At 38.9% G+C, this 22869-nt stretch overlaps 1 protein-coding gene across 1 annotated transcript in view; it reads right to left on the bottom strand.

Annotated features, from left to right (window-relative positions):
- Positions 1-2246: 2246 nt before the first annotated feature.
- LOC136854674 (fat-like cadherin-related tumor suppressor homolog) overlaps positions 2247-22869 on the bottom strand; it is a 723114-nt gene continuing 702491 nt past the window's right edge. The window contains 1 exon segment of the mRNA XM_067131274.1: positions 2247-2946. Within this exon segment, the coding sequence (XP_066987375.1) occupies positions 2327-2946 (620 nt within the window). The 3' untranslated portion in view covers positions 2247-2326.

Genomic DNA, 22869 nt, shown 5'->3' with positions numbered 1-22869 from the left:
CTAACGTTTATATCGTTTATAACGTTTATAAAATTCATTGTTAAAATGTGCTAGACCTTTTAACAGTCTGGGTACCTTTAGGTCTACAGTGCATCTCGGAAATAATTATGCTTTATTGAGGGATGAACACTGATCGACCAGTTATTCAGCAATGAACTCATTTATTAACGTTAAATGTGGAGAAACTCCCAGGATATTAACCTTTGAGGATGAAATGAAAGAGGAAAAATCACAAATATTCTTGTTTTATTCATTCATAAGTCCAGGATTATCTTCGGTCCCATTGTCAGCGCATATGGGAATATAAAAAAACAAATTCATTACAATAAGAAAAGATCTATTTTATATATACAATATAATAAAATACACGGGTATAAACTGTGCATTTCTGAATTAAATACATTACTTCGAAACAAAACATATAAGAAAAACACGGTAGGTTTTGAACAAACATCTACGACAGTGAAATGTTCTATTATTCGTCCCTTGTACTTAGAAATACATAACACCTGTAGCTTTGTTTCATGAATTTGTGTAAGTGTATATAAATATATCATACAGTTCATATGTACTACATATATTTATATGAATACATCCTCACGTGTGCGTATCATGTATCCAAATCAATAGTTATGAGAAAATGGTTAGTCAAATGTAGAAACCACAGCCAATTCGTCAACCTAACCGACACTAATACTTTCAAAAGATTGATCGATGGTGTCTATCCAAATATAGAAGATCAGTTACGTCATTGTTGAAATACCTAAATAATATGACTAAGAGCTTATATCCTTTCTTATTTAAAAATATTCTTAATATGAAATAAGCTCATAAATAAAAATTTTCTTTAAGATTAGATTTATAGGCACTTTTTCCTACACTGTATCATTTAGTGACTAGTTCAGAGGAAATTCAGTAAGTTATCGCCATATATATATATATATATATATATATATATATATATATATATATATATATATATATATATATATATATATATATATATATATATATACATATATATACGTATACATACATATATATGTATATATATATATACATACATACATACATTATATATATATATACATATACATACATACATACATTATATATATATATACATATACATACATACATACATTATATATATACATATACATACACATATATATATATATATATATATATATATATATATATATATATATATATATATATATATATATATATATATATATATATATATATATATACATATACATATACATACATATATATACATACATATATATATATATATACATATACATACATACATACATATATATACATAATTTTAGGGGAGAGCACCCTCGCAGACAGACTTGAGTTCAGTGACAGACTTCATTTATGGCCCGTCTGTACTAAAAACCCTTCTTGCTTAGTTTTCTAACTGACAGTGACATGTTCTCTTAAAAATAGAAATGAAAAGCTTCCATAAATAGTCATCTGGGTGGGGAGAGGATATAAATGCACGAAGCTCTTGACACAGAAATAAATGCAAGACACATTTGACATACAAGAAAAATAATGCTCCATCATATAATTTCTCGATCTATCTAATGATGGCATATTGACTATGCAGTTCCGATTTCTATCCCAGGGAAAACAGTTTAGCAAAAAACAGCAAAAAATTCATTATGATGACATTATGATGATAATAGCCAGAAAAACACCGAACATGTTTCATCACAATGAGAACAATAATGACTTATGATTAAAATGATGCTGCCAAACACTGAACAAGGATGAAAAAGAGATTCACTAAACGAAAAATCACTACTGATTGAGACGCCACCTTTTGGATTCGGTAAAGCAACATTTTCAAGGGGTTTTCTGATCCACGGATTGAGTAAACGTAAACCACGTATTTTTTCGTTCTGTGAAGACAACAAGGGCAACGAAAAGAAGCTTCCACAGCAACCACTTTCCCGAAAAAACCCATAAGAGGCTTATTTCATTATTTTCCCCTTTGACTGTTTGTGTATAGGAAAATGTACATTTTCATGAACTTAATAACACAAGCGCCAATATTTCAGTCACCTTCTATAGTCAAAAACAATCGCAAGTCACTTCTTAAAATCCCTGAAGAAAAGGCTTGGCAACTCAGTCTTCACCACTCTTTTCAGTTCATCCTAGAAAGCTGTACGAAAACGGTACAAAAAACTCTCATCAGTCTTGCCATATGTCCTACAGCACACGCACACACACACACACTTCAAACAAATATTGTCTCTTATTTAAAAACCTACTGACGTAACCTATTCATTTGTTTTTCTTTTGCTTATAGATACACTTCTGACAAGGAAGTCTGTATGAGAGTAGCTGAAGGCTGGTTGGTCTCTTTCTCATCGACGAAGGGCTCGCACTCGGAGTCTTGGAGTTCCGACAGAGAGTCATCTACTCCGTCCTCCTCCAGAGCCGAGAGGAAGGAGAGGTCAGAGACGCGACCATAGTCTGTGCGGTGGAAAGGACGGCGACTTCGAGGGCTACCCAATCTGCTGATGTCCTTCTCTTGAGGTTGCTGTTGGTAATGGTTCTGGCGACGGTAGTTCTGCTTCTCCTCCTGCGGCAGCTGTTGCTGATCCCCCTCCTCCTCCTCTTCTTCTTCGGCAAGAGGGCAAGGCACATTTGAGATCTCGGTGTGGAGGGGCTCTGGGTAGTCATCATCTATGTCTGATACGATATTATACATGGCAGTGTTGTCTAGTTCTGGCGTGGACCCAAGTGTAATGTTGTTGGCCAAGAGGATTTCCTCAAAGCTGCAAGGGTCATCGTCGTCGTCATCTTCTTCGTCGTCGTCATCCGGGTACTCATCGGCATCCCGGGCATCCACTGTCAGCAAAGGAGTGGCGGCAGCAGCCTCCCCGAAATTTCTTAAAGGCCTCACGCCGTAAGCTGCATCTGGAAAGTAAGTAAATTGCAAGTTCAGTTTTTCATTTGGTACTGCATGGTAATCAAAGGGGAAACCTAGATATCTTTAAAAATCTTATTCATGATTTCATATCGTGCAACATGCCATTTTCAGGACCCCTTAATCTACAGTAGTTATTTTTAGCTGGATAGTCTACTGACGAACCTTGACTTCCTTGCTATTTCTTATTGGGTAACTAAAATAGTGAAGCGAAATCTCATTTATTTCTTGATTACAGCTCTGGGATAATATAAAACGAAGAAAGTTTTGCTGACTAAAAACCGGCTAGTGAAGAAATCCAACAAATACTTAGTATTTCAAATGAAAATACAAATAAAAGAATATCAGCAAATAAGCCTTTGGGAAATTCAGAGGTGGCTAAAATTCACAAATCATAAGTATTCGAAAAAAAAATAGCTTCAGTAACTACATAATATACAGAGAGGTGTACACAATACTGCCGATATTCCTGTATGGGGGAATAAAAAACGGTAAACAACATATTTTCTCAAATGTCACTGAACAGAGACTGTAATTCTTGAGTTTCGGAACTCTCGGTAATTTCCTTTAAATCTTATAATTGCTTAAATGATAAGAAATGATAAGAACTTGAGTTTTACATTATCTAATCTTTTAATGGGATTAACAACGACAGAAATAAAGAAGAGAGTTCCAGAAAATGCAATGAAATAAGTAACGATTGTAACTGTAATAAATACTTTTGTGGTTGAAACAATCAAGAGCAGAGGCTGTTAAAAATTCTAAAAACTAAGACAGTTACTCACACCCATGTAAAAATTACATCTGTACCTTAACATGGTGTTTAAACGACTGAGATGACTAACATGAATGCGCATGAGAGAGAGAGAGAGAGAGAGAGAGAGAGAGAGAGAGAGAGAGAGAGAGAGAGAGAGAGAGAGAGAGAGAGAGAGAGAGAAATGTTTTGACCAACGAATCATTACGAAAATGAATGTTTCCATTCCATAACACTAATAGTATCGTGAAAGAAAAAACGAAGTGTCTTTGAGCCATGTTAGAAAAGAGCATTTGGGATATGAAAACAACTCGAGGCACATTTTTGCCTTTCATTTTTTTCTCGAAATGTCAGAAGTCTTTGAGACTTCACTTCCGGGTGCTGATAACTGTTACTGACTGAGAAAATACTCTTATGGTGATTGCCACCAAACCGAATTAAGTAGTGATAACAGATGTCAAGTCCACAGCAAAGCTTGCTGTTACCAAGAACAAACAACGTTCAGCGTTCTAACACCGAAAAAAGGGGCTGAAGATGCTTACGATATTATTGATATTGACAAAATAATCAATTAAACGGTTATGAAGTCTTCCTAAGTTGGTATTGGTCAAAGCGATAGAGGACATTGGAAACAAACACTTTCCGTCATCCATTTAACCCTGTTTAGAGAGCCTGTTTCGTTGCTCTGTGAAAGAGAATAGAACCTTTAGGCTTGCGATATTTTCCTTGCGGCTTAATTATTGTGGCACTCAGCTTTAACAAACTTTTCGTTCTGCTCCAATAATGAAAGTGAAAGTTAAAAACAATCACTATCTACAGAATACAAGTGATAATAAATAAATATAAATCTAAAGAAATATTTATCAAAAGTGAAAATAATATAAATCTAAAGAAATATATGTCAAAAGTGAAAATATATCCAAAGGCAGGACCAGACACACAAACTATATCGAACTTTGGATTGGAACCAGTGGACCAATAACAAACGTATCCCCTCTCTATTGGCCAATTTACTATTGAAAAGTAAACAGTCGGCAGGATGTCCATAAAGGCAACATAAAAATGCAACCAATCTTACATACTGTCGGGGAAAGAGTTACTGTAACGCTGCCTGCAAATATCTGACCTTTTCTTAATTCAAAAACCAAACTGATATCCTGTGTCAATTTAGAATCAATTTAGAAACAATGAAATCGACTTCATACAGAGATTTATTGACAGACAACAGAGAAAAGCGAACACTCATGATTCTTTCAAAATCTCTTCTTGCAAAATGCAGTCGGGCGAGAAATAAAAACGAAGCCTAACTTCGTCTCTTTGCTATTGTTTGAGCTTTGTGTGCGAAGGGTTGGACGAGAATGTCTGTATACATGGGAAGGTGTTGATATCTCTGGGCTGTCTGTTTGGATGATATTTTGCAGGGAGGAAGGCTGAGTGAAAATGGTTGATGGCAAGGTTGATTGATCGTGGCTGTGAGAGAGAGAGAGACTGTAAGCAGTACGCTACACTCCTAAAAAGTTCTTTCATTAGAATTATGGTAAGGTCATACAACAAACGACGAAGATATATACACACACACACACACACACACACACACACACACACACATATATATATATATATATATATATATATATATATATATATATATATATATATATTATATATATATATATATATGTATATTATTGGTCCAGTTCAGTCCGAAGGGTGCCTTTGCATCTGCCTCGTCTTGTTTTCTACATTCTGTGCGTTATTTACTAACTTCAGTTTGAAGTGGTTAAAATTTTCTTATGCTGCCCCACACAACACTCAAGCAGTATTTCCACCTCATGTTTTTCCACCTCATGTTTTCTCTTAGTGTTGGGGAATGGGTTTCTAAAAAAAACCTTCACTACACTTCACTTGCACTGAGTTCACCCTTGAGGATAATGCACATCTTCGAGATGGGTCTGAGGTACACCCCGGTCCCTGTCTTCAGGCGGGCACTGCGCACATTTCCATCAGCACTGTGGATGACCTCGATGACTCTCGCCAGAGGCCAAGTACCTCTCGATCCCTTCTCATCCAAGGCAAGGACCACATCTCAATTCTGTAGGTCTTGACGTCTGGTAGTCCACCGTTGACTTTCTTGGAGGAGGGGCAAGTACTCCCTTGTCCAATGCCTCCAGAACAGGTCTGAGAGGCACTGGACTTGCCTCCAGAGGAGGCGTGAGTGCTGATTGGTGCTGGCAGTGCTCGTGATGGGGCCCGGAGATCCTTTGAGGTTGAGCAGCATGTTTGAGGTCAGCATCATCAGACAGTCGGCATCATCGGTAACACGAACCAAGGGTCTGCTATTCACTATAGCTTCAACCTCACAGAAGAGGGTGTTGAGAGAGTTGTCCGTTAGTACCTGTTGCTGGCAGATGCCTTTTAGCACTCTTCTGATGGAGCAGGTTTGATGCTCCCATATGCCTCCCCAGGAGATGCCCTTCGTTGCCAAGGCGTCACTGATGGTGGTCTGATTCAACTTCGTGAGCTCATCGCAAAGCGTTGCATCTGCACTGACAAAGTTCCTCCCATTGTCGGACCTGATGGACTGGACGGGGCCTAGCCTGGCCACGAATCTCTGCAACGCATTGCGAAACGCGTCTGTTTCCATAGAGTTGGCCATCTCAATGTGAATAGCTCGAGAAGTGATGCAGGTGAACAACACTCTGTGTCTCTTCACCTCAGACCTCCCAATCTTCACAAGGAAGGGTCAGAAGCAGTCGGTGGCACTCTTCGTCAAGGAACTGGCACCCCTGGAAAGAGCCAATGCGGAGGCAGATCAGCCATCTCCTGGGTGATGGGGTGTGTGCAGATAGCCCTGCACTTCACACAGCTTCTCGCCATTGAATGGGCTACTGCATTCACTTCCACTCACTTCCACTATCCAGAACCTTTGTCGAAGATCTGCCAGAAGGAAGTTCTGATTGCAGTGTCCCAGCTTCGTGTGCTGCCATCTAACAAGCAGACTGACTGCCGGTGATGTCTTGAGCAGGATGATGGGGTGGGCAACGCTCTCGTCACAGGGTGCATGCTGAAGGCAGCCTCCCATACGGAGAAGACCTTCACATACGCTATAGGCTTCAGCTTCACAATCTTGCTGGTCATCAGTATCTTTCATTTGTTCTCTTGGCCGCAGGCAGCCACTTCTCTGGGGGAGGCTTCCCTCTGTGTGAGCTTCCAGATGATGTTCTCAGCTGCAGTCAGCTCCTCAGTGCTCAGGCAATCACCAGAGGCATTGTTGTGTCTTCTTGGTGGGAGTCGCCGCATCCAGGCAGCGCAGCGCATGAACTGCGGCCACTTCGAGAAGCAGTTAGCTACTTGCTCGACAAAGGATTCGGTCTCTGGAACAGCGGTGCAGAGCAGTGGTGTTCGCTTGACTTCTGAGTTGTCCTTTAGTAGCAATCTTCAAATCGCTCAGAGTTGCAGGCCACAATGACTGGACCCGCAAGGAATGCTGGTCCCTGAAACCACATCTTTAGCGTCTGCGGCGATTCCTCTGGAAGCCAGGTTTGCTGGGTTTTTGGCTGTCCACACATACCTCCAGGCGGTGATGGGAGTCAGCTCGCGTGTCAGGTTGACCCGATGTGCCACGAACGTCTGGCAGCGCGCCTTGACGTTAACGAGACACTTGAGGACCGATGTAGAATTGCTCCAGAACACTGATTCTTCAAGCTCCATGCCAAGTTCTTCGTGTAGCTTGCGATCCATACTTGCTGCCACGACCGCTGCAGTCAACTCGAGTCTGGGAATCATAGTTCTTGTCTTCAATGGTGCCACTCTAGACCATCCCATGACGAGTGCGCAACTGACTACCATCGACATTCTCCATCCGAAGGTAAGTGGCCGTGTCATACCCGACCTGGCCCACGTCTGCAAAGTGATGCGCTTGGTAGGCCTTTACAGGTCTGAAGGCTGGGGGGATGAAGCTCCTCGGGATCTTCAGGGCTTCTAGGCGCAGGAGCTGATCACACCACACCCTCCATCTGCATGTTTCAGCTTCCTTCATTGCATCATTCCATCCCAGCTGCTCCCTACACATGTCCTGTAGTAACATCTTGGCAGGCAGCGTGAAGAGCCCCAACGGGTCATAGATGGAGGCCACGATGGAGAGGACGCCTTTTCTGGTGTGTGGTCTTTCTTTCAGGCTGATCTTGAGGGTAAAATAGTCTCCCTCCATGGACCAGTGGATCCCCAGTATGCGCTCAACAGGGAGTTTGTCCTTGCTAAGGTCCAAGCTTGCAATGGAGGCATCTCATTGAGACTCAGGTATGGCAGACAGCACGTTTCTACTGCTGGAAATCCACTGGTTAAGTCGCCAGCCACCCTCAGGACAGAGTGAGAGGAGCTCCTAGATGAGTTTCTTCAGGTATTCTTCATCGTCGTGGGCCTTGAGAAGGTTATCGATGTAAAAACTAGTAGTGATGACCCGAGATGCTTCTTCACTGTACTTGTGACCGTGCTCTTCGGCTGTGCGTCGCAGGGCATAGTTCACTCAGCTTGGAGACGACTGCTCGCCGAATATGTGCACACCCATCTCGTACTCTATCCAGTCTTGCATTGTGTCACCCTTTGGCCACCAGAGGAAATGAAGAAGGTCTGTCTTGTACAGGGACCTTAACTTGATGGAGCATTTCCTCTATATTGGCCGTGACAGCATGTTGGCAATTCCTGAATCTGAGGAGAATTCTGACCAATGTGTTCGTCATATCAGGCCCCTGAAGAAGATTATCATTCAGGGATGTGCCTTTGTATCTTGCCTTCGGATCGAAGACCACTCGAATCTTCAGCTTTGTTGGGTGGCGCCTGGAATGATGCGACATATACCATACACGCCCGTTGACATGCTACAACTTACTGCTTGGTACAGACTGTGCATACCCCTTCTTGATATACTTCTCCATGGCAGCTACATAAGACTGCTTGTAGTCGCTGTCTTTCTTGAACTTCCTCGAGACTCGCAGCATACTGTATGGCCATTTCCCAGTTGTTTGGGAACTTTGATCCATCTCGTAGAGGTAGCTCTATCACATATTTTCCGGATTCCTGGTGGATTGACTGCAAGACCTTGTCGATGAACGTTTGTCTTCTACAGAGGTTTCCATATAGTTGAAGTGATCTTGAAGGAGCTGGCTCACCTCGTTGTTGGTGTTAACAAGTGTTGTGGTGCACGGGAAAGGCTGGCGTCTGACTCATGGATGTCCCAGTACGCCGGAAGGCCACCCAACCAAACTTGGTTATGTGTGCTATAGGCTCATGCTCTTCACCGCCACGCTGATCCAGGAAGAAGCTAGCCAAAGTGCTGTCCAGTTCGATTATAAGCTCCACATCCCTGTAGCTAGGCAGAAGTCTTGGAAGGTAGACATCTTGAAGGTGTGGCCATTGCTTGGCCCACTTCACAGGCATCCTAGACTTCTTCGATTAACAGTTGCATGGTACCCAAGGCGAAGACTGACGAGCTCATCACACCTGAAGTTTCCACACTGTACTCATGGCCTGGTTGACACGCCTACCCTTCAAATTCAGCTTTTCAACAAGACTTCTGGACACTAGCGAAGACACAGCGCCAGTGTCGAGGAAGGCATAGAGGTCTTGGGAGAGTTATTGACAGTGACAAGCAGGATTTTCATTATTACGCGACCGTCAGGAGCGTGACTTGAGATCATGGAGAAGGGCAAGGGCGCTGGCTTAGCGGCAGTGGCTGCTGTAGCTCCCGCTCCGTTCCCGGCAGCTGGTGCCACGCCTCCTGTAGCCATTGCTCTGCCCCCTGGTAGCTGCAACCCCGCCCCCTGTGGTTGGCACATTAGGCATGGGAGCAGATGCTCTACCAGCTGCCACTCTTGCAGTCCATGCTGGCACATTAGATCCTACTTCTCAGTGCAGCAAGGAATGATGATACTCTGCTCCGCAAGTTGAGCATTTACTGTTGTTCTTGCAGCACCGGTGCGAGTGTCCCTGCTGGAAACACCGGAAGCAGAGCTTATTGCTGGTGATTGTAGTCCACCTGTCATTCACATTCTTCCTTTGAAACTGGTAACAGGCATCCAGCTTGTGCCCTGTCTTGCAACAATAGCAGCACTTGACGCTCGGCTGTGCCGTCTGAGTGGAGTACACTGGGATTGTCTTCGGCTTGCCTTGAGTGTTGTTATAAGGCGACCTCGGCCACATGCATGACGAACTCTTGTGGGTGTAGATATGCCACAACAGCTCCCATGCCTTATGATAACCGACTTCAGGCTGTAGACTCATGCATCCTTCTATCAGTCGCTGCGTTTCTGTTTCCATTATTGGAAGATGCTGGTTCCTGTTGTATTCTTGTTGTGCAGCTAGCATCTGACTAAGAACTTGAGTAAGTCCTATTATAGCTTGACTGTCATTAAGTTGAGAGTTTGAACCTCCTGTAGGCTTCGCAGGTGGTAGTGGTGAAGCATGCATGCTGTGGAAGGGTGCTGCAGTCGGGATTCAGGGCACTGGCGTTGCACATGCCTTCCCCCGCTTCAGGTACGGCTAAGAGTCTGGTTGTAAAGCCACGTACCATGCACAGGGCCACCAACTAATGGAGTCACTGCCCAGGCAACTGTACGATGTGTCGTGGCAGCTGTAGACACCTCTTGCAGTCTTTGATGCACCCTTGGGGTCCTTTGTTACGTCTGGTGGTTCATGCGTGGTGTTCCAGTTCTCAACCTTCTCATGGGAAGAGATGTGAGGGAGGCCAAGCTCAGGTCGTCTTGAGCTGCTTGAAGAGCTAGCCCCAGAACATGCAGAACCATTTTCCCATAGATGTTTGACCTTCAATTTTGCTTCAAATATCTTTCTTTCCTCTTCCTGTCTCTCACGCCTGTCTTTTTATTCCCTCTCTTCTCTTTCTTTTGTGGCCCTTTCTTCCTGTGCATTTATAAGCATTTGTCGTTCAAGTTCTTCTTCGGCAAGTAATTGAGATCTGCGACTTCGCAATGAAAATATACTGCTTCTTGATTTGCTATTCTTATTGTCTTCTGACCCTTTACTTAAGGCCATAGCAACAGACTTCTCACTGCTGTATTTAGACATGTTGTACGTTGTACCATCTCAAATATTCAAACTGTATGCCAAGTTATGTCTTGCTTTGTTCGATTACAGAAAACCCCACACCCACCCCCTGCAAATAGCTAAAACCTGCGAATACTTAGAACCCTTCTAAAAACACTTACAATTTTGATAGTTCAAACACACAAAAGAAAACTAAAAATGCTTATACAGGTATTATCCTACTTACGATTTGGCTAAGTTCTAAAAAACCCATCGTTTGTCGGGAAAAACGTATCTTGAATATAGCCTAGCCCACACTATCAAGTATACTCTATACATACATGGTATAATAATTATTAATATCAGCTAATTCTGGAGGTTCATGCAGATCATGAGAAACTGAATAACAAACAAGAATTAGCTTAGCCTACACTATAGTGTATCGTATACATATACAGTAGCCTAGCCTACATTATACTGTACCCTAGCCTACACTATAGTGTATCGTATACATATACAGTAGCCTAGCCTACATTATACTGTACCCTAGCCTACACTATAGTGTATCGTATACATATACAGTAGCCTAGCCTACATTATACTGTACCCTATGTTCACATATCGTATTATACAAACATCAGCAACGAATATGCATCTTTTCCATGGATCTTTTAAAATGTTATGCCTTAATTCACTGTATCCAATAATAGTGTAAATATTCTTATAGTGCTTTTGTATTATAAACTGCGATCAAAGTGATCAATGTTTTGGTTTGGAATTCGATTATGCGGTAAGTTTATTTCGCTTAACTCAGTTCAGAGCGCTTTTCTTGCTTCTAGTTAGCGTAAATGAATCTCTAGATATTTTATTTATGTGGGGCAGGGTTATTTTTCATTATACAAAGTGTTTTTAAGTTGAAATATAACTTCACTACGTCTCGTTGTGAAATTAATTTAGCTATTTTTTATTTTATTAATAGATGACGTTGGCCATTTGAGGGCATTTGCTTTGTGTAAAAAAAAAATCAAGATTCCATTCGTCATTCACTTGACTTCATCATAATACGAGCTTTACGTATTTATCGGTTATCGGTGTAAAAATAGCAGTAATGTGTTCTTTCATGCCCAGTAGCTTTGATTAAAATACTTTCTCTCCAATTTTAATTACGGTTGAGTTTCATCCATGTTGCCGATGCACAATAATTTATAGTCATTAGCAGCTTGAACATTTAGCAGTATATTTCCTTGCTGATCTTTTATCCATACCAAATAAGGGTATAATGTAAAAAATATATCAGTCCCATTCTACTTAACTTCATTTGTACTGTAACTATGGTATTTGTTTATTATCGTACGATGGTTAAATACAAGCATAACGGCTGTTGTTATCTGATTCGGTGATAAGCAAAACAATAGTTTCTCGTTCGGTTGTTTATGGCTGTACGCATTTACACAAGAGTATAACGTTACTAACAATATTTTTATCACTCTCTTTTGCCTTTTTAACTAGAAAATGGGATAAAGTGATGGAGGAAAAGAATGTGGTCTATTGTAATTTGGTCTCTCTTGCTGCCTGATTGTACACTGCTGCCTGCGCCTGTGGGAAATTTAAAAATATTTTCTAAATATTGTCATATCAGTATTAATTACTTACCCCATTGCAAAATCGAATTATCGTAAGGCTAACTGTCGTAACTATAGCACTACCTGAGTATTTCAATAGCTTTATCACGAAAAGTGCATTTATTCATAAAAATGAGCTGAAAATACAGTAATCAGTGAATATTTCTCAGTAAAAATACCGTGAATGTGCGAATTTTCAGCGAATAATGCGTATATATGTTCCATACAGAAATCCGCGAATAGGTGACTCCGCGAATCGTGAGACTGCGAATACGGGGAGTTTACTGTACAGCACACAGCAACAGTGTATCTTTAAATCTCCCGCTCAACAGGGTATGTATCAAATTTTAGAATCCGGTGAATGCAGCTGCTGCAGACCACAGCAGCCATACTGAATTGTAAATCTCCTGCTCTCTGGGGAACCAATATTTAACCTATTAGGATCCCGCAGATCAACAAGCGCAATCTTCAGCAGGAGGGAGCCTATGTCTTGACTAGTGGGTAGCTAAAATAATATCTTCAAGCCTCAGTTTCTTTATTCTCAACTTCTTATAATGCTTCAGTGACTTTCAGAGACATTTGCTGCAAACAAACAGCTTACATCAGTTTATTGTACAAAAAAAAATGCATACTTAGCTCTACAAACAATAAATCCAAATTAAACAAATTGTTTCATTTACACAAAAATCGCTTATACTCACATACGGCATTCCCACATAGGCTACCAGAACTTACCACACAAAGGGTAGAAACATTCATCCACGCGTTAGCCTAAACAGCACCGCTGCTAGCCTCACGAAGTTCAGAATGTTGCTAATTAACAGTGTCCTAAGACCCAAGGCACACACTGTAGATTCACTTCACTGCGTTGGTTGATAGTTCCAAATTCACAGGACACACAACCAAAGTCTTTCCCAAACACAGGTCTGCTTACAATCAGTGATACAAAACAATCCTTCTTGTAGGCGGGCTGGTGGCGACGGACACGGAACTGTTCTTAACGCCCGCGACGGGGTCCAGTTCACGGCTTCCTAGCGCCTTTCACTCAACAGTCATGCAACCAACAACACTGCAAATTTCACACACACACGTGACAAATCCCACAAATCACACACAAACGACCCAACTTATTCGTACAACAGTACAATAAAACAACGACAAAAAAATCAAATGAATGTTTCAAATCTGCTATGCATGGAAATTCTTTGTACATCAGATCACAAGCCAAGCACAAATACTTTTGCTAGTAATTTACTTCCAAATGATTACAAGTTACTTAAGTAGGTGGGAGGCGTCTGCGCAGGATCTTACACACACATTGCCTTTCCCGGGAAAATTACATACTCCCTAAGACTGCCTAATTTCTCCTCATCTTTAACATATTTTCCAGCACCAAACTTCAAAGGGATTTTAAAATTTACGAAAGGAAATTTCATCTCCTGCAACGTTTCCTTATCACTAGTCCATTTTAACCGACTGTCTTAGTACCGCGACCTGATTAATTGGCGACAGAAATGGCAATTCTTCTCACACATGCAGTATTCAGGGCTGCGAGCACGAGTCGCTTCCTCCAGTTTCAATTCGGTGGCGTTGGCCAGAACGAAATCCTTTGGGTCAAAAGGAATCTATTACTTTAACATGAAATACCGTTTGATAGACCTTTTCTTCAAAAAGAATTTTCCATGTGATAAGCGAGCTAGCTGTTAATTCAACACAGCATTGATTCTGTTTCACCAGAGTTCTTTTAGCAAGTTTAATTTTTTTAACACTTTTTTTTTTCATTTATTTCAGACTATGGAAACCAATATGAGGCGATGGTGATCAGATGAAGAATGTGAGTGGTCCACCCTGAGTTAATACTATGTACTGTGCAACAGGACCAGCAGTAAAAGGAAATAGGTAAAAGAGAATTGAGCAGGGAAGGATAAAAAGACAAAGTAAAAGAAGGCAGGCAGAGAAGGGGATCTCTGAGTGAAAGACTAACAGAATGGACGGAGCTAATGGATCTTGAGGAAGAAAAAAGAATCAATGTCAAGTTTTAACTTCCATCTGAACCTTGAGTCTTCTTACGTTTTGTAACGAGATAGACAGTGCTTTATGGTGATGGAAAATAAAAGAACGGTACATCAAAAAGATTTGGGCCTAATCCTGAATTAAGAAGTACGTTAATAAGAATGAATAACAAGAGAAGAAAGTGAACTATTATGATCGAGAAGAGAGGTAAGATCAAGATCAGAAATGGACACGCCACTCAAATATGAATGCAACATTCCAAACAGGAATGGACAGGCCAACAATAAGCTTTAGTAACTCGAAGTACAGAATTTACGACATTGAAACAAAATCATCATTACTTGGTATTTTAAATTTGAACTAATTGATCTCTCAAAGTCTTATTTGAAGAAACGTGGATACTAAAAATATGAATGAAAAATCGAAGACGAATGGCATTCTCTTCAAGGAGGCTTGAAGAAATGTTTGTTTTCTACCAAATTAAGACGTTCCTCTGCCTTATTGTATTCAGTTTTATTAGGCATCGGTAACAAAAGTTTTGTTGGCAGGCGTTCATAGAAGCGACCGTTAATATGGATGCCTGGTTGGAACCTCTAAACATACAGTAAACATTTAGTCTTCTGGTTATATTTTAGCCTATTCCTTGATTCGTAATGGCCACATTATTACCTCTGAAATCATCCCGGGTTTTTAATATCTGCAATTGATCTCATTGAAATTTTAGTAAAATGAAGTTCCTTCGCTTTGACTTTAATCTCCGGTTGAACGGAACTGAAACGGAAACGTAACCAAACAAATCAACGTGACACCGAGGTTTCTTGAGGATCGGCTTGATGTAGAAGGCAGCAGCGCTCGACCATAAAGTAGCACCGAGGGCCTCTTTGCGGGCGTCACTAGTGCCTCTCGGAGAGACCATTGTTGTCTGGTTTGGTATCCTTTACTGTGTAATGCCCTTCCCCTCGTGATCTTGATGTCAAACCTAACTTTACATTACGTTATTTGGCATTTAGTACGGCCGTTAAAGCGGATTAGGGGAAAGTAAAAATTCTCTCTTTAACATTTTATTACTTTTCGCGGGGAACTCGAGTTTTAAATATTCAACCCTCGGTGCTCAGCACGCAAGACCTTCGGCTTTCTTATCGTCTACGTTGTTTGTTAGGTTTCATTCACTTAAGAGTTAATTCTGAATACATCTCGTTTGGTGTTTTGATAGTCTTACCCTTAAATATAAAAAAAAATATGAAGTCTCCTCGAATTGTAGCTTTCTAACCTCAGGAAGGCTAATCAAAAATAATTTCAAGAGACAGAGACCGTAAAGTTTTAGAAATTGCACGACTGCAAGTCTCATTGCACAAGCACACGCGATCCCCATCCACTCGCACACGTTATGCTTATAAATTATTTTTAATATACACAATGATATCAGTCTATCAGTCAGGACGTAAACGCGCGCGCGCACGCATCCATCTACCTACTTGCAGAATTTCGTGCTCACTTCCTTCAGCGCTCGTCGCTCTCACCTCGAGTAGGCCTAATTACATTTAGCGGCCCTCGCTTCTCGCTGACTTTCCCTGCCGTACACTCGCCCCGCATCTTAATCTCAGATTTGAATAATTACGGGACCCCTGGGTATAATAGGGCAAGCGTTGAGACCCTATGGGCCCTCACCTAAGTGCTGTGGGAGTTTGTCAATCGATCTGTTTTAATCTTCCCCGGCTGCAGAGGGCGTTTTGACCTCGAACCCTCTATTTTTCCCCTCTAACCTACATTAATAAAATCGATTCCAAGAGACGAACCTTTAATAACGATGCCATTTCCACTTTCAAAGGATGAATTTACATCCCTCTAGACAGTAATTGCGGGGGATATGGTAACGATTATTTAACGAGAAATGATAATGGATTGGATACTCGCTTAAATGTCAAGCAGATCTCTGACGTCTGATTTGCGAAGGTCGATAAGGAAAACTTGACATACGAACATGAGTATGATTTAACAATAACTCCACTTTGATTAATTTAGGAAATATTCTTACAATAATTTTCCCGTCAATGGGAGATTAATACATTTTTAAAATAAGCTTTTATGTTGCATATAAACAACTTTCAGAATACTTGAAAGACCACAGGACCTCGATACTTGTATTTTAAGTCAGCGTTTAAATGTTGATCTCTCTTATGCTCCATACACCACTACTCTGAAGCAATAAACCACTCTACGATAAAAACCAAAATTCAGCCCTATCCGAGAACTCGACGGGAATATACCTAACATTTGAATATATTACTATACGGTGCCAGATTTACCAGTCATCAAACATATAGCCATCATGGACACCCCGAAATATAAAACTAATTAACAGAAATTTCGATTACATAAAAAAAAAAGCTTCACAGAACTAACAAGAATGAGGGCATTCTGAACACTGAAATGAAAATTAATAAAATCGGGTCCATTACCTCCTAAAAGACCCCATAGGACTTGACATTTTCCAACTCCTAATGAAAATAATAACGAAGAGCGGGAACCTCATTTCTAAGGTCCAAAGTTTATCAACGGGGAATTCTCTTGGAAACGTTGTTTATTTATGTTAATGAGTGAAAGACGTGAGCTTTAAATTAACATCAGCTAACAGCAATTCCAGGGAAATATTTTTTACTAATGAGGCGCACTCAAGTCAAGAGATGAACTACAGTACGACGCTCTTTCGAAAATGATGCCTCTCCCGGGGTATAAGATGAGATTTTGAGAGGTACGTAAGTAGTGGCTGATCGCCTCGGGGAGAAGGGAAACTCGATCCAAATGAAAGGGGAAAGGAGAAATGGAGAAAGCAAGGCAAGAATTTCAACAATATAAAGGCCCCTGCAACTCCTACGACACTGTGTCATATACTTCTATCTCAGTTTTCATTTTCTGTAGCAAAATAAATGCTTTATACCTTGGCAAATATCACATTTGACCTAAGGGACCAAAATAACTTAAATCTGCTCTCAAAAACTGTTGAAAAAAAACCCAAGCTTTAATACCCAATGTTCCTGAGGATAAAAGCATAAACTATAAGAGGATTTACAATGTGAAGAGTGACCTAGAAAAAGTCTTTCCAACAGTTAACTTCGAAGACCTCAAGGGAATCACAAACAACAAAAGTGAACAAATAACGAACCGGCTTACAATAAATGTAAGGATTCATTAGAACTTGGAGAAATGAATATTTTGAGGGTCATGTGCATGAAGTTACGGAATATTAGTTTAATTAGAAACTTTTACTTGTTTTCACCTTTTCTGTATACAGTTCACAGATGTCAGTCATGCTTCATTCTAGTAAATGAAATATCGTACCGAGAGATACCTGTACACATACCAGCTTTTAAAACTCCTAGAAATCCCTTCTATCCTCCCACAAGTTAGCCTTTGTACAAATGTGTCATTCAGCTCTTATCAAGAAAATCACACACAAATGTTCCATCACAAAATACAACTGACGTAAATTTCAATGATATTTAGAACCCAGTAAGAAAGTAACAGCAATGATTAATAAAAAAAAATATAAAGTAAAAAAAAAAAACCCGGTCAGCGTATGCATAATTCTCCATGATCTGTCTGTACAATAGGATGGCGAGATTCTGTAAAACCTGAAGGGGAAAACATATTTTCAATGGTCCGGACCGACACAAGAGACTGAGACACACACACACAGAGGATACTTGCATAAAATTTAACTGGAGACCGTATTACTACGTAAGTACAGAGAAGGAAAACTGTTCATACTTTAAATTTCTTTGAAATTTAAATTTATTTGAAATTTAAATTTCTTTGAAATTTATCTTGACGGCAGATTCTTATCTTTCAAAGACCACTGTGATATAAAGTGTTGCGAATCATGCTACTCGTTTGACTGAGGTTTCATAAATTCTGGGAACCTTATCAAGATAATTGGGAAAAGTGCCATGATAGAACAGTCATTAAGAAGAATTTTACTCTTTCATTATTTCACATTTTATATGTCTATGTTTAATGAGTGGTTGGTTGCCGATAGCGTAATTTAACACTTTTTAAATATTATATATATATATATATATATATATATATATATATATATATATATATATATATATATATATATATATATATATATATATATATATATACACGCATACATATATACACACACTACAATAATATATAAACACACACACACACACACACACACACACATATATATATATATATATATATATATATATATATATATATATATATATATATATATATATATATATATATATATATATATACTTCTTGCTTCAAAAGATCAAATTTTGACAAAAACAAAAATCTGGACAAATCGTCAATATACACAGTCAACTCCTACACCCTCACTAAGCATGAAAGACAAGGTATTAATTAAGAAAGCGAAACAGTCTCTAATGAGCGTATCATCGGTATGGTGCTCCCGGAGGTCTGGTAAAACTTCTATTAAGATATCTATTTGCACAAGTTACATTTACAAGAAAAGCATCGAAATAAGAAGTCACCCTTCCCTCAAGGTAACTACGAAGCATATATCACTCCTGATCTTTTTGAATCCTAAATAAAATATGTCAGTGAATAAATTTGTAAATCAGGTCAGAAAACAGTCATTTCGATCATGGAAGTCGTACAGAGATAAACGTCAGTAACAAGAATTTCGTCATCAAAATCATAGGCTTCCGAAAAACCTTCAGCCTACCAGGGTCCATTTCAATACATATTTACTGATCATAATCGCCTATATTCTGGGTATGTGATCAACCGCCTATATTCTGGGTAAGTGATCAACCTAAGAGCAGTCAAACCTAATCTGTTTGGTTTATGTACTGTTTATTATCATATTACTTATAATTATTCCTTAAAGAAACGATCTACCTTTAATGGAAATTTTTCCTTCTTCACCATAACTAACGTAAACCACAAACGATTAGGCCCAATATTCTTTTCATGACTACGTAACAAAATCCATATATATATATATATATATATATATATATATATATATATATATATATATATATATATATATATATATATATATATATATATATATATAGAAGACTGATTGAAGTTAAGGATCAAAGGCTTGATAAGAAAGGCAAAGGGATTTGTACAGATACTATTTCACGGAAGCAAAATATTATCGCTGAGTTAAAATAAAAAAAAGTTGTGTGCTGTAGGAAGAGAAAGCGAGAATTATACAGATCTGACACACGTGATAAAAAAAAGTTGGCACAGGAGGAAAAGAGCATTAGCACTTTTTGAAGTATTTTGGCACGTAGAGAAAATAGGGGGGCGGGGCGCCGATGAGACAGACATAGAATTCAGGAGTCTTTAACGAGAAAAAACAGCATTGGGTTTACAGCGTAGCAAAACTGCTAAATCAAAAGAATATTAATATCTGAGAAACGTTCGCATGTGCAAAACGAGCATAGATTTGTATAGAGTATATGTTGTACACAGCATTTCGCTGTTGTGTTCGCTTATTAAATCAATTGCAAAGGATGCTCATTTTCTTAATTCACTATCAATGCACAAGAAATTGCTTTGTTTGCTTATTATTTTGTTATCCCCTCTCTCAAGAGAAGGGTCACTGTCGAAAAAAATGGGAGGCTTGTAAGGAATATGTCATTTCAAAGGAAATACTCGGGAAGATGGGAACTCAAGACGGAAAATGGTTCCATAGCATACCTTGGTAACACACTTAACAGGTATTGTAAGGAAGAGCAGCATAGAAGTTACGTTTACATTGCAGAACAAGACATTTTGTGGGACATGTTTTGTGATCAAATGGAAAATACTCAAAAATGAAACATATCTGCCAAGGATACAAAGGTCACTGACGCTGGTGACAGGTTACAAAGACTGATTACGAAGTCTGAAATGTTTGCTGAAAATAAAAATGCGACAGTGAGGTTAACAAAGTGGATGTAACCCAAGATTATGTACTATTTAAAATTAATATGAATAACGGAAGAACGGCAGGGGCTAACCTATATAAATATTCAGATGCAGATGTTACAAACGACGAAAGAATGAGGCAAGAGATAAGTCACAGTTGCAACGAGAAAATCAGAAGTAGCTGAGAGCAGACTTTGTGAAACAGAAAAATGTCAAGTCTTGCACAGGTTGAATTGTACTGAGCTAATGGTAAGCCGGTTCTTTCCAAATAAGTGTGATAATTGATAGTGTAAGAAAGGAAGTACTACAGGGCAGCTGTTCAATCGAAACCCTTGAAAGTCTTATGAAGTAAAAGCATCTGACCTGTTGAGAAATGTGACATTCATGCAGTAAGGTACAAAAGTTACCCGTAAGTCCAAGACAGGAACATACGTATTACAGGTAAATTACAGTATGTTATATAATGAAGCTCTTGCGTAAGAAGAGAGAGTTGCTCTGTAGATGAATGTGAAAGTGGCTGATTCTCTCTCTCTCTCTCTCTCTCTCTCTCTCTCTCTCTCTCTCTCTCTCTCTCTCTCTCTCTCCCCTCCCTGACATTACATCCCCTTTAATGGGAAGTGTGGGTGTGTGTCCGTGAACAAGAGGTAAGTCCAGAGAACTGTAAAACAAACTTCCCAGAATCGATAGCACTATTTCAATCAAATGAATGACCAATGTGTACGCAAAATGTATTTTAAGACTCCTACCTTGAAGTACGAATGTATGAACAGATATTGTTAATTTCCGAAATAATTTTATGTTTGACTCCATTTGCCCTAGTTCTGATATGTTCTGACAAAAATTAAATTTACAGGTTTTGCAGAGTCCGTCAGAGGGTAAAATTACAATACACACTGTAAACAAAAATAAATTATTGTTGCCAAGTATAAAAAAACGCAAGTTCTCAAAATTTCACATGCATGATTTTTGTTTCTTTGTACTTTAACGTTAAATTTAGTATACTTTTAAAAAGGCTTGGTGATCAGTAACATTATCAGAATAGCCACGATATATACAGATATTTGATGTTTTTTATATTTCAGTTTAGAGGTTGATGTGACGTTCAAACGTTAATAAGTTTCGTATACATATGATCAAAATCAGCATCCAATGCAATGTTGACTTTCAACAATGTCCATAAAACATACAGTTCATCAGAAAAATCTAATATATATAATATATATATATATATATATATTATATATATATATATATATATATATATATATATATATATATATATACATACATATATATATATATATATATATATATATATATATATATATATATATATATATATATATATATACATATATATACATACACATATATATATATCAGCAATGCTCAGTCATACATAATGAGGGCCACGTTCACTTTCGCTATCCTGTTTCCTCTTTTGAGATGCGTAGTGATCACTACCTTCTCCAAGTCTCTTTCGACTGCGCACTCGACCAGAATTCAACTAAAGTTCCTGAAAAAGTGCCTGTCTAAACAAGTGCTCCCTAAATCCTTGCTACCACGCTGTTTAAGAAGATATGACCATCACCCATTCAATGAATTCAGCGCCATGATGTTAAAACGCCACATAGCAGCCGCAAAGCAAGAAGAGAAAGAAAAATTTAAGGAATTAGAAAAAGCCAGAATTTCATTGTCATTCCATCCCGGCTGATTGTAAGGACTCGCTGCCACGACAAGAAGTTTACAGAAAATTTGGTAGGACTACAGGTGCCCTAACAAGAAAACTCGACGGAAAAAAAAGTCTTATTGATAGCAGTGACTGGACTAATAGTGCACGAAATGATTGTGTTATAAACTTATCAAGTAAACACGAGTGAAAATGTTGTGAGTGCACTCGGATATGGTTTATCCTTCTTTATATCGAATAGACCCTCTGCTTTAATGATTGCGTCGTCCCTATGTATGTTTGAAAAATATTGTGAGCTTCCTCAAAATCATATTGATATACTGTATATGGAGCTACCAATGTTGGGCATGAAAGTAATTTCCTTGCTCGCTATACGAAAAGTTTGACCGATCTTAAAAAAGAAATACAGTCCACATAAAAGCTGATAAGTCGAAATAATATTGTAATTTTAGATAAAGCTGACTACATATCACGTACACAAGCACTACTGGATGATGATACGACTTACGAAAAACCAACAAAAAATCCCCTTGATCAAGTAAAAAAAAATGTCAATAGCAGTGAAAAAAATCCTTAAAGATAAAAATGAACTAACAGGTCAGTTGTAAGTAAAATTTCCCTCATTACCTTACTTGTACGGATTAGTAAAACGCACTAAGACAATAATCCTATGCGGCCTATTATCAGTACTGTTGGCTCAATTTCATATAAACTTTCGAAATATATTACCAAGCTCTTGTCCCCGTTACTTGGAACTATCTCCGATTCTCACATATATAATTCCTCTAGATTTAGCTGATAAATAAAATCACTTGTCGCCCCAATAATAGATTTGCTAGTTTTGATGTTTGTTCTCTTTTTACTA

The sequence above is a fragment of the Macrobrachium rosenbergii genome, chromosome 29 (genome assembly GCF_040412425.1).
Source record: "Macrobrachium rosenbergii isolate ZJJX-2024 chromosome 29, ASM4041242v1, whole genome shotgun sequence".
Classification (NCBI taxonomy): Eukaryota; Metazoa; Arthropoda; class Malacostraca; order Decapoda; family Palaemonidae; genus Macrobrachium; species Macrobrachium rosenbergii.
The sequence above is the reverse complement of the archived record's forward strand: the minus strand, read 5'-3'. Positions and strand labels throughout refer to the sequence as shown.